General features: G+C 44.3%; 1 protein-coding gene across 2 annotated transcripts in view; it reads right to left on the bottom strand.

Annotated features, from left to right (window-relative positions):
* Positions 1-13,768, bottom strand: part of REELD1 (reeler domain containing 1) — a 189,194-nt gene that overhangs the window by 60,909 nt on the left and 114,517 nt on the right. Inside the window, exons 4-5 of one of the 2 annotated variants that reach the window (XM_086963292.1) lie at positions 5,870-6,042; positions 5,048-5,357 (exon numbers count right to left, since the gene is read on the bottom strand). In XM_086963292.1, the coding sequence (XP_086819418.1) occupies positions 5,048-5,357; positions 5,870-6,042 (483 nt within the window). The remainder of the gene's footprint in view (positions 1-5,047; positions 5,358-5,869; positions 6,043-13,768) is intronic. The other variant, XM_086963293.1, reaches the window with a different exon arrangement.

Genomic DNA, 13,768 nt, shown 5'->3' with positions numbered 1-13,768 from the left:
CTTTGGATTCGCCAGTGGAGGTTTACATATGCAATGAAAAGCATGAAAAATTGCACACTAGAATGTTACGGGATTCAGCCTGTTAATTTATATAGTTCATAATTATTTATGTATATATTTATTTATGTATGTATCCTTGATTTTAATGACAAGTGGTAAAGACATTTTTCCCCCAAAAATGGAAAGTATTTTCTCTATGTCTGTTGCGTACTTTGCACATGTGACCACTTCTAATTTGCACTAAGCACTTTAAAAACGTCAAAGTAATGGCAAACTATGTTATGTGATCAAGGCTCCGTAGGGAGCTGTAACGCGTCATGCCACCAAGCACACAATAAAGGATTAATTTTGGCACTATACAGTGGTCCGGATCCGTTGTTTTGGAGGAAATCCATTGATGTTACGGGTGTAACAGGATATATATATATATATATATATATATATATATATATATATATATATATGTAAAGTTCTAAAAACCACAGAAATTCACCAGTTCTAGTTCTAGTTACTACTAGTAACTATAACTCGTGCCCTAAGGTAACTATAAGTTGCGCCCCCGCCATGCACAGTTTTCTCATCAATAATTTCATTGCAAATGTTGCAGCAATATTATCAATGATGTCATAGAAGATGTCATGAGTGACATAATATATGTGGTAATTAGCAAAAGCATGGCGAGTGCATGGCCATGCACAGTGGTGGGTTGGCTGCAGGGCTTGGCTTGTAGCCAGGCCCTGCCTCTAACTCCCTGCAGTCAGCCAAAACCTCACTGTGCATGTCCTTTGGCTGTGTGCAGCAGGGGTTTGGCCAGAGGTTGTGGCCTGCCACCAGGTCCTGTGGCCAACCCCCCAAGTTACCTGCCGAGCAATGCCTTTGTGTTGCGTGGCATAGGGTTGGCCCCCTCCCCAAGCCTCATTAGACGCCATACACTGAGGCTGCATGTTATTATAAACGTGAGGGGGGCACTGGGTCCCCTTCATTGAACCTCTTTAGACTCAGGGATCCAGTTTCCTAAGGCATTTCTACATTATAGGTGAGTCTCCTGGTGCCCACCAGGGGCACCCACCAACCACCATGTTGATGGCCGCCGGGGAATTCCCAGGGCCACTGTGGCCCCAGCCAGTTTTCCACATGATGCGGGAGCCAGCAGTGTTCCCGCCCTAGAGGGAGCAGCTGTTTTCTGCTTGCTTCCTCCAGGCAGGAGCAATTTGTGTTGTGTTTCCCTGCCCACAAACAGGACAGAAGTCTGCTCCCATCCAGTTAAAGCATGTTTAAATCTCCCACCGGGCGGGAGCAGACTTGCATCTTTACTCCCGTCTAATGGGTGATCTACAAATGCTTTTACCAGATGGGAGCAAACATATGTTTCCTAGCCCGCACTGGTGCAGGCAGGGACACTACTGTGTTCTCAAGACACAGTCACTGAGCCACCCCAGGGCCTTTAAAGGCTCCCTTTTAATTAGTATCACAGCCCGGGGCAAAATTGCAGATTAAAAAAAATTATTTTGGCCTCCGGCTGGGTCTGGACCCTGCCTCCTTATATCAGTTTTCACAATTAAACCCAGGGGCCCATTGCGGTGATGGGCGGACATGAGTCAGCCCGCCATCATTGCGGTGTTTGGGGCAGCCTGTCAGTCATGCAGTGGTCCCACCACTGCAATCAGGATGCGCCCGCCAGTATGGCGACCGCATCACGGGCATTTAACATTGCAGACGGTGCGGCTGATTGCAGCACCGTACGCAATGTTAAAATGTGATGCTGTGCATTTCCCTGCACTACGTGGCAGGCACCACACGGTGGCTGCCATGCAGTGCAGGGAAATGCAGGGAGGTACCACGGGCCCCCAAAACCAATCCCCACCAGTCTTTCCATGGAGATTGCCCCACCATGGAAAGGCTGGCTAAGGCTAGCATTGTGATCTGGCTGGTGGTGCCTGCTAAGCACCGCCACCATTCACATGCATTTGTCCGCATCGCCAGGCAATCGTGACGATTGCCTATGGTGGAAGTGTGGCGTTGTCTTTGTGCCCACCACACTTGCGGAACGATTCCCCCTGCTATCGTGATGTGGCGGGGCTAATTGCCAGTGAGATGGCAGAGGGCTCACCACCGCACGGTTGAGGGTGGCGGCCTTTCCGCCATCCTAATCGGCTCCTTAGTCCCCCAGTCCTGTAATATCTGACTGCAATATTTTTCTTCATGTTGCAGACAGCCAATCGGAACACTGGCTCCTGCGGGAGCATGTTCCCTGTGGGACCAAAATTTGCTTGAGGGAAAAAAAGCAGTATGCTCTATTTTTTAAAATTGGATTTGAGGAATTCTGCTAAATACTTCACATAGTACATCTTTTATGAGATGGTCTGTGACATCACTGATAACATTACTGCAACACCTGAAATTACATAATTGATGAAAACACTATATATGGCATGGATGTGAGTTATAGTTAGTTAAGAGCACTAGTCATAGTTATGTTTTAATTCAAATTTTCACCTAACTATAATGCCCCTTTAACCTTTTTTCGTTTCATTGAATTATATATGCCTGTGTGGGTTTGTGCACGTAAAGGTGGAGTAAAGAAAAGCAACTCTATGCTTACCTATATATTCTTAGCTTGCTGATATAGTGGCAGTCAATATTCTGGATGCAGTATTTTTGTAAAGGGATGTAAAAAGGTTTAGAGGCCGATTCATGAAGAGTTTTTCAAACGATGCAAGGGTTTGAAGTTTTCTCATAGTATGCGCAAAGTATTCTGCCTTTTGAGAGATTCACAGAAACCCTCAGGAATATGTGTGACAAATAATCCAAATTGTAGATTTCCCCGCGTAAATCAACCTGCCCCAGAGTTAATACAGCAGCTGTCTGTTCGGAGGGAAACCTTCAGTAATAAATGTCCCTGATATATGCACTATCTCATTTTACCGTATTCTTTTTGCTCTACATCTCACACACATTCTTGCAAGAGTAGAAACCCATTTACCTCCAGTCCCAGAAATACTGGTGTGATGTATACCCTTCCCATCCAGGAACCACACTTACAAGCATCTTTTGTAAGTGTAAATTTACAAAGCTTGTGTTTCCAGGACTGGAGCAGGCAAGGACGAATATTGTTTGTCACTATCAACCCATCTACGAATGTGGGACAGTGTCAAGCATTTTGTATGACCAAACCCTTACCTTTTACCTGTGTTCCCACTTCTAACCATACAACTGTGCAAAACCCACAGCTCTACTTGATTTTTCCCAAAACTAAGTTGAATCTGCAAATCAGAATTCTGTGTTCCAGACTTTGTAAATTCCCAACCATAGGTCCAACTTTTAAAGCATCTATGATGAACTTAGGTAGATAAAACGTTTTGCAAATCAGCCCCTAAAAGTTCAAATTCCTCCTGTGCTGCTTCATGTAAATGTAGTGGTATGATGGAACCACTGCTTCCAACAACAATAATCTACCCTGATATTATTTTATTTTATGTAGTTTAAATGAAATTAATTTCTGAAGAGCATTAAACAATCAAAATCATTTCATCCATTGGTACCTCTCTGGTGAGCCCTGTGCACAGGGAAATCGTATTCTTAGTCAAATACAGGTCAACAGTCATAGAACAAAGGGGTGACTGAAAGGAGTGAAGTGCACCAAGCAAAGACGAATGTTTTCTTAGCTTTGAGAAACCCATAAAGGGGGATTGGGTTCTAGTATGCAGAGCAATCCACAGCCTGGCAGTTTGAATCGTAAATTGTCTGTCATCTTGGCTGATGTGAAAGGTGGTAGGGTATTTTGAGGGTGGAGACCATGAGAGTAGAGGGTTCTACAAGGAATGTGGGGAGAAAACGTTTTTCACAGATAGGCAGGGGCAGAGTTAGTGAGGTATTTAAATGCAGGCATGATAACCTTGAACTGGATACTAGCTTTGGCAAGTAGAAGGTAAACTGAGAGAGTGGTAATGTTTAGAATGTAGCCTAGACTGGTGGCTATCTTTGAACCTTTTGTCCGCATTTGATCAGGTAGTCAGGAAATAGCACAAAGAAGTCATTGTTGTTACAAAATTTGGTGGTAACCGGTGCGCAAAATATTAGAGAATGTAGGGTATGGGGATTGTGTTCATGAGATTTATCACAAGATCTAGTGGTCTCATGCTCAAAGTGTTTTAACAGTTGCAAACTCTCGGGATCTGTACATCTGAGGGTTTTTAACTGCTAAAACACTTTTTTAAGTGGAAACAATTCAGAAAAGGTTTTCCAAATCGTTAAATGGGTTTTGGAAAGAATATGGAATCAGTATTTGGAAAGGGTGTGCTTAGGGTGTCCCTTACAAATACTGATTCCTTATGGTATGTATTAATCCTTTGCAACAAAAATCCGGTGGCGAACCATTCATATTTTACCACAAACTCAAGGGTGGTGGTAACCCATTTGCAAATGAGAAGGGATCCTCATAGGACTCCTTCCACTTTGTGTTTTTTGAAGAGTAGTCAGTTGTCCATAGTTCCACTAACTACTATTAAAAAAAAAATTGGTGTAACTTTTCTTTTTTTTAACACATGCTGTTTTCTTTCAGTAAAATGGCCTGTATTTTTTTATTGCTGTATTTAAATGCAATCACAGACACGGTCATCTACTGACCCCAGCAGGTCATCCTCTCTGTGATTGTGGCCAATCGTAGTGGGTCGCAATTTGTGACTTTACCTGATTAATATTGATGAAGTAGGTTGAATTACAACCCACTATGATTCTGAATTTTGTGAACAACATATTAATGCGGAGGTCGGTTCACAAAGTCAAAAAATTATTTAGGAAAAGTTGGCACACAATTTGCAAACAATTGTGTGGCATCTATTCTCTGTTCATGAGGCCCTTATTAGAGCCATACTAAAGAAATACAAGCACAAAGGTCTGCGAATGCAGCAGCACTACTGAAGTACATTTATGTAAATGATTATTTGGTATCTTAATTTTCCAAGTTGCCCCCATTAAGATTGTCTAACCCTGGAAAAAAAATACTTTGAATAAATAGAGTATACGGTGTGTATACAAAGGTTCATACCTATAAGTTGTCTTGACTAAATGTATGTCTTCTTGGGAACCAAGACTTCGAGTGGGGGGTTCCACCTCTTGAGGCTGCTGCGACGGCTCCAGATTATGGTCACTCTGCTTGGATAAATCAACTGGTGGTCTCACAAATTCTTCAGATGGTCTAGTTGTATTCTTTATTCTGGTCTGGACATCAGTAACGTTTTTTCTATCAAAAGCAGGTGTAACCGGTTGCAGCCCAATCACTCCAGTCACTGTTTTAGCCTTATTGTCCAAACGGGAATTCATGTTTTGAGCTATAGAGATATTTCGGCCGTTAGAAACTTGAACAAAGACACATAGAAAAAAAAACAGTGAATGAACACTAAACATATTCTGAGCCCAAACACATTTCGTTATAAAATACAAAAAGGAAGAATTCTCCATCTGACATGCAATATTTAAATATTTTCCAAACATAGCTTTTTAACTGTTCAGAGATACTTTTGCAAGTTTTGTGTCCTGCAGGAGCTCTAGTGGAGCCAATGTGTGAAACTGTCTCTAGGACTGAATGCTCATCTAACCTGTCCTCTCCCAGGTACCCACCTGGCTCCCCGACTCCACTTGACCTGCTGACAATGCTGGGTCTGGTGGCTCAATGAACTAATGCATCAAATCCTGGAGTCTGTGTTTGATTTTTATGGTTTCAGGTTCAATTCTTGGAAGGTTGCCTGTGCCTTTCTGAACTGGGTAATAATTAAGATCTGTTATTCAATGCAAGATGCCAAAAGGGTGGATTTGCTGAACCACAAGTATTAATGCATATCAAGGGGGAAGGTGCATATTATACTAATACCTTTATCTGCTGAAATGTTTCCTTTAACTGTGAAAGGTATATACAAAGGTGTGGCCATTATCTTGCTGACTTCATCCTCATGAGTAAGAGCAGTTTTATTTTTTGTTGGATCAAAAACAATGGCAGATTCAATTCGTGCCCAGTAAACAAAATATGACTGGACCACCGATAAACTGTAAATAAAAGAGAGAACATTTAAGAGATACCACAAGATGCAAAGGTATTGAATAGAGAGTTGGCAATGTATGAAAGTGACATTGGTATCTGGAGCATTTATCTCTGGCATCAATATTACTACATTCGAACTAGTGCCTAATTTGTGCTGGTAGTTGCAGGAGGGTACCTCACCTCCTAGAATCCACGTGGTACCCCTCAAGGGCGTCCTACACACTGCTAATTTTACAGCAACAAGGGGCCCCAATTTCAGTCAGCAGGGACCTCAGGGAACATACTTTTTTTCAAACAACATTAGTCCCATGAATACAGGAGATTTGAGAACAAATAAAATATAGACAGAGTCAATCTATATTTAGCGAGACATGTCCAGCCGGACAGTGGTCTTTCAGAGTTTTTACTCAAGTTTCATGTAGTTAAATCACACAGAGTACCTTCCACAAGTCAGCCAGTGTGGAACACAAGCCTGTGCCCAGCACTTACAGAACGGGTACAAAGGGTGGATGTAGAAAGCAAAGAAGGGCTTTATAAGGCAAAGCAAGTATCTCTGACATAAATACAATTGTACAGAGTATCACAACAAAGCACCTTAAAACACATAGTAATCACGTTTCAGTTTTGGTGCTTAAAAAGTCGACGGCGTTTCGGACCCCTAGTAAATCACGGGGCCCATCATCAGGACAATTTCAATGAAAGCCTTAAATGATTTAGCCTCTAAATGCCTAAAGGGGGGAAAAAGGGAAAATATATACATTTATTTACATGGACTAAGGTAACAAGAATAGGTGACTTATGGTGACCAGTGTGTGGCGCGACACTGGTTAAGTGCGGGAGAATTTAGTGATGTAGAAGGTGGTAGAAAGAACAACCTGGTAAGGATTGCGCTCCTGCCGTTTATTATGAGCTGGCAGTGCGTGAAGTCATGCTCATTGGTGCATGGGTGCGAATAGTTCCATACACGTGGCAGAGAAAGTGGAACAATCCTTCAGTTAGAGCGGAGGTGAGTACGGGGTGAATTGCGAGAGTGCTAGACGAAGGCGGACATCGTGGAAGAGCCCGTTGTGAACAATTGCAAAATACCGCAATGAGTGGCTATACGCTAGTGTAGTTCGAGCGATAACACAAGGTCGCGTGCCCAGGAGCAGATTGCGGCAGGCACGGCAAAGGGAATTGTAAACAGGTCGTGTGAGGTGACAATGCGTTAAAAAACAGTGCAGGCGGCAGGACCGTGTGAGTTCCGATGGTGATGCTTACCGAGTTCCCTCAGAGGGTAGAGGAAGGATATTCAGTGACCGCCCTAAAGGATAAGGGAGGTAGGCAAATTAGGTGGAGGGACCAGCGGATAAAGGCTCGGCGGTGAAAGCTAAAACGAGGGATAGAGTCTTACCACAATAAGGCAGCGGTAACCGCGGTACTCGGTGGTATCCGTCGGCAGCCAGGGGACCTGGGGGCAATAATAGACATCAGGACCAGGGGTATAAATCAGAGAACAAGCCGTGTTCGTCAGTGGACACAGGGGTAAACTTACCGGGTCAGTCGGTAAAGGGTCTCGCTTCCTGGCGTACTCACAGAGGAGTGGCGAGGCAAGCCTTATAAGTTATATTGGATTGGTCCAAGCGGTGGAAAGGGGCATAAAAATGGAAAACTGACTATTTCAGCCGCCATGTTAGGAGTGGAGTGGCGAGGCAAGCCTTATAAGTTACATTTGATTGGTCCAAGCGGTGGAAAGGGGCATAAAAATAGAGAACGGACTACTTCAGCCGCCATGTTAGGTTAGTGAATTAGTGAGTGAGGGCATAAGAATAGAGGTGGGACTAAGATCGATGAACAAGGTGGTGAAGTGAAGCGCCAGTGACATATTTAAGGAGAAACATCTAACCAACACATTAAAATACAGTAAATACAGCAAAGTAAGTAGATGGTTGACTCAGAACCCAAAGTTAAATCAAGGCAGTCCATTCATCTTGTAAGTTGAGACCAGAGTTAAGACTATCAGTCTTCAAAATCCATTTGAGCTCCTCTCTGTTCAGTAGACGGGTGAGGTCACCAACCCTGCATGTTTAAGTAAGTGTCTAAATGGATGTTTTTAAAAAAAAAAAATGTGATTGGTATTAAGTGTATCTTAGTGAATACATATATTAGCGAGTAATGTTTAAACATTTAAATATATGTATCAGTGTTTCACTTTGTGTATAAGTGGCTGCATAGGTTGGTGAGTAGCTACATGTGTGTGTATATGGATTATTAGATGTTTTTTTTAGTATCAGTATGAGTGTCTGTATAATTTGGTGGGGGTATTACTTAGCACATAGATGCATCAATGACTGACTCATAGGCATGAGCGGATTTTGCGGATTGGCAATCCGCGAATTTGCGGATTTGCGAACTCGCAATCCGCAAAATCCGCGAATTCCCGCGAATTTGCGGATTTTTTTTTTTTTGTGTTCGCCCGTGTTTCTGCCAGTTCGCGAGGGTTTTTACAATTTCGCAATTTGCGAACTTACCTGTCGGGTCGCAAGTTTTGCGAACTTGTTGTTTCTACGTGTCCAACCTGTTTGGGACACTCTTCTTCATCACTGCCACTCTCTGTCACCACTGCCACTCTCTGACTACTCATGCCACCCTCTGGCCCACCCATGCCACCCTCTGTTTCATCACCACACCCTCTGGTTGTCCAGTGTACATTATTTTCGGCAAAGCAAAGCACACCTTCCCTGCCTCAAGTGACCTGAATTAATTTGGGGCTGATTAATGTGTCACAGAATATTTTTTTAGCTGGCACCTGCTTCCTTAGTGCGCCCTGATTAGTGATCTTTTGCACTTGCTAAGTGCTTTCATTGTTGCAAAATTAGTTACAACACCTGCCCTGCCCCAACTGACAATAATGAATTAGGGGCTGATTAATGGATTTTAACTTCCAGCCTGGCTCCTGCTTGTCTCCCTTAGCTGTAATTCATGACCTTTGTGGCATATGTGTAACTATTCTGAGGTTCAGAGCAGGGTCACATAATAGTTTCAACTGGCAACTGAACTCTGGAGGGGCCCCTCAGGAAGCACTACAGGAAATGGCTACTAATGATGTGCCTGAACTTTTGAACCTGGTAAGTAGTTACTTTCAGTTTTGCTTAGATCGTATTTCTGCAATTTCGCACTTATTCGCGGGGCGCGAACTCACGCGAACAGTGCGAGCAGTGCGAGCAAAATCCGCTGCTCGCGGATTTGCGGATTTTGCAGGAAATTCGCAAATCTCGCGGATTGCGGATTTCCCGAAAATCCGCAAAATCCGCGAGCGGAACGGATTTTCCGCCCATGCCTACTGACTCACTGTATGTGTTTTGAAGACAGCATATGTGCAGGACTGTATGGGTGGATGAGTGTGTATATGTGTGTGTTAGTGAGTGAATGACTGTCTCTCTAGTGTCTTTATCAGTAACTACATTTGTTTTAATCTAGTATATGTGAGTATTGATGTATATAAGTGAGTATATGTGAGAGTGAGAGATTGTAAGAGTTCCTGTTTAAATAAGTATGTCTTTCTATAAGTGATTGTTTTAGAGAGTAAGTATGTGTAAGTTTCCTTAGAAGTAAGGTGGTAGTGGGTGTATAGCTGTATATGCAAATAAATGGATGTTCAATAGTTTATTTGCATGTGTGAGTATGTGTGTGAGTAACTTTTGGATGACTGTGTGTAACAGGATGTATAGGTGTATCACTGCACATGATGAGTGAGTATATGTATGAGTGACTATATAGAACTGTTGGTGAATGAGTGGATGTGTATATAGTTGGTTGAATTACTGAATTGGTTGTTGTAACTGTTATGGGTATCTCCATTTTTTTGAAAATTTTAGTTTCTATTTTTGAATATGTGTTTCAAGGATTACATTACACTGAAAGGAGGTCTGTCACTCTGTCACAAGGATGGTGTCATCAGTGATGTCATCAGTGATGTCACTGACCATGTCATGAGTGATGTAATATGTGACGTCATCAGCAGAGCATTGCAGGCGCGCAAGTTATAGTGAGTCCAACTAACTATAACGTGTGAATTTCAATGGTTTTATGTCAGTAAAATTTCCAGATAACTATAACTGGTGTGAAACCTATGGTTTTTTCAGTGAATTTAATAGGTTTTTTAAATGCTAATTCCTAACTATAACTGGTGTGAAACCTATGGTTTTTTCAGTGAATTTCAAAGGTTTTTTAAATGCTAATTCCTAACTATAACGATTGTGAAACTTCTGGTTTTTTCACTGAATTTCAAAGGTTTTTTAAAAGCTAATTCCTTTCTATATCGAGTTTCTAACCTACGATTTTTTTTAATTTGCTGTTTTGTGTAAGTATTAATTTTTTTTTTTTTTTTATAATAATATTTTTAAAAAATGTATTTATTTTTTATAATTTTTTCCTGGGGCGCTCTGGGTGCGCGCACCGGTAAGCTCTCCGGAAAGCGCACCCAGAGCGCTACTTGCGTTTGTGAAAAAAAATATGAATGAAAAGTAAATAATAACGCAAGACATTTAGTACCATACATATAAAAGCAGTATTTTTGAATAAGGAAATGAAAATGATTTTGCATTTCCGTGAAACTATCAAAACGTCACTTAGGCGCGCCGCGTAAGCGCCCCCCAGAAGCGCCTTCGTTCGTCCCGCGTATGCGCCCCCGGAAGCGCCTACGTTCGCGCCGCGTTACCGCCCCCGGAAGCGCTTCGGTGCGCGCAGCGTAAGCGCGTCAAGTCATGTGACCTTAAAATAACACTTTTCATTGGTTACTAACAGTTTTGTTTTACAAAGAATGAAATGCCCACCCATTTCCTTCACTTCTTCTTTCACTTTTGTTACTGAAAGACCTGCCTTTTTGCTCTCGGTTCTTTGTTGGATATTTTGGAATATCATGGCTGCCAGACCATCCAGCAGTGAAGATGACTCCAATGAATTCATCGATTAAGAGCCTCCTCAGCCAAAAGTCAAAGAACATTTCATCTGGAATTTATTTTCCATACCTGATGACCAGAAGAAGGTAAATGCTCCAAAAGTGGAATGCAGGATCTGTCACACAGTCCTGTCACGGAGTGACCCCACTAAAAAATATTCTTTTGGGAACTCCACAATGATTCGCCATGTGGAGAGGAGGCACCCTCATAATTATGCCCGGGAAAGTGTCAGGGCTCTGGCACAAGAGGTTCCCAGTGATGGGGCCTATACATCAACCGGAGGACCAACAACATCGGTGAGGGGGAGATCACAAGAGCTGGTTCCGAACATTCAGCCTGCATTTAACAAAGGCGTCCTTAAATGCAGAGACTGTGATCAGCTACTTTGCTATGGGGAGCAAAGTGTTCTGCTCATGGTTCGAGCATTGGAGAACCATCGCTGCCGTTCCCAGCCCTAATTTTTTTTTTTGCTCCTGTTGAGCAGTTTCCATTCCCTGTTTTTGTTTTTGTTCTAAAAAAAAAAAAGGAAGAAAAAAAAAGTTCTTTTCAGAACTACCTCCAATTCTCATCAAAGAGCTATGGGGCATATGCATCAAAATTCGGTAATACATGTCGGTAATAGCGAAAAATAACGAATCGCTATTAAGGACATGCAAACCGCGATGCATCAATGTAATCGGTAAAAATTACCGAATCGGTAAAAATCGCTATTAAATAGCGAAAGTACGTCAGCGAGACTAGCAAATACCGAGTTAGCAAATTCCGAATCGGTATTAGTGAATCCGGTAATTGCGAATTCGGTAATAGCGAAAACGGGAAAAATACGCGACGCATCGGAAGCAGGCCGATGACATCACAACCAGGAAGTAGGACAGCCCATGCTCCATTCAGTGTTCCGAGGAGCACAGAGGAGGAGGCAGAGCACAGGAGCTGAGGACCAAGACTGAACCAGCAGCAACCAGGACTAGGCAAGCAGGACAAGATGGAGAAGGAGGCCCCCCAGCAGGGAAAGGACACACACCGAAAGAGAAAACGCAAGTTCTCTGATAAGGAACTGGAAATCCTGATAGAGTGTGTGACCAGCAACAATGACCGACTATTTGGGAAGTTGTCGCTGAAGGTGTGAGGCCGAAAAACGAAAGATGTGGCTGCGTATCAAAGACAAGGTAAATGCCTGCGGAGTCACCCACCGCAGCATCGACGACTTAAGAAAACGCTGGTATGACCTGCGTAAGAGGGCCAAGGACAGGATTGCACAGAGGGTCAAGGATGCTGCTGGCACAGGAGGGGGCACATCCAATGTGACGCCTAACACAGCCCTGGAGGACCTAGTGGAGTCCACCATAGAACCGAAAGCTGTTGTGGGGGTCACACGTCTGGACACCTCTGGTGCTGCGGAAGGAGTACAAGGTAAGATGAATGGCAGTGTAACAACGCAGCGTGTAGTAAGTCCCTGCCCAATCCCCATGCCAGACCCAGTGCACATGTAGCGGTCCCCAAAACACATACCCTCACCACTGTGTTGCACCATGGGAGTTGTAGTCAATACATGAATGAGTGCATGCCTGAACCCAGAGGTGAATACAGCTGCAAAGGGCCAAATGTCTGTCCGAAAAAGTTCTTTATTGTGAGATGCAAAGCTATTTTCACATACAATACCATGATAATAACTATGCACTGTTTCACACACCGATGCATCCCCCATCGATTCTGACGACAGTGGCCACCTCGTCATCTCAAAGACACCAGTGTTGACCGATGCAGAGTGCTCACAGGGACCTGAAGCCATGTCCTCCCCTTCACCACCACGGCGGACAACACCTCCACCATCCCTTCGGTCCAAGACACCACCACCGCCATCCTCGCGGTCCAAGACACCACCACCACCACCGCCATCCTCGCGGTCCAAGACACCACCACCACCACAACCAGTGCGGGCCACTCCGCAGAGCCGCAGAGCAGATGTTTCCTCCCTGCCCGTGATGGAGTTGGAGCAGAGTTCAGCACCCCAAAATGTCCCACGCCAGGCTGTCGTCACTCCAACCAGCCAAACTGCAGCATGTCAGCGTATCAGACAGAGGGCTGTGCCCCCGGGTCGGGCAGCTGCAAGACCAGTCGATCCGTCCGAAGGGTACGGAGTTGTGGAGACGCGGATGCTGCTTGTCCAGCGCCTGCAGGGGAGACACATGGGTGCCATGAAACTCTCCATGACCAAACTTTGCAACAAATTAGGCAACATGACTGACGCTGTGCGTGAGCACACCATTGCCGTAGCTGCCGGCAACAATGAAATCAAGCTTTGCCTGCAGGAACTGACACGTGCCGTAGTCGCAGGCCAACAAAGGGAGCGCCGGCGTCACAGGCAGATCTTGCTCGCAGTGAATTCCACTAACAAGGCCATCAATAAGCTGTGCAAAAGCACAGCTGTGCTGTCCCGCAGGTCCGTGTCCCTGCAAGTGGACCTAGGGCATTATTGTGGGGATGTGGCAAAGGCCCTTGAGAGGGTGACCACTGCAGTGGAGCAACTGCAGCCTGGGTCAGCCAGTGTCAGCAGTCTGGGAGCGGAAGAGGGGAGTGAGGCAGCCTCCAGTCTCAGCAGCGTCTCCCTGCCAGAGACCAGCGGGAGGAGGCGCAGTGGGCGCAATGCAACTGCCACAGACACCCATCATGGAGAAGCCGAGGAGTCACAGGACAAGAGACTGGGGGGTACGCGGCAAACGCAAGTGAACATGTGGCAAAGTCACACTGTCCTTGGTAACTTAACCATGGCCAGACTAAAGTGCCACATGCA

The sequence above is a fragment of the Lissotriton vulgaris genome, chromosome 3_1 (assembly GCF_964263255.1).
Source record: "Lissotriton vulgaris chromosome 3_1, aLisVul1.2, whole genome shotgun sequence".
NCBI lineage: Eukaryota > Metazoa > Chordata > Amphibia > Caudata > Salamandridae > Lissotriton > Lissotriton vulgaris.
This window is presented reverse-complemented; position numbering and strand designations above follow the sequence as displayed.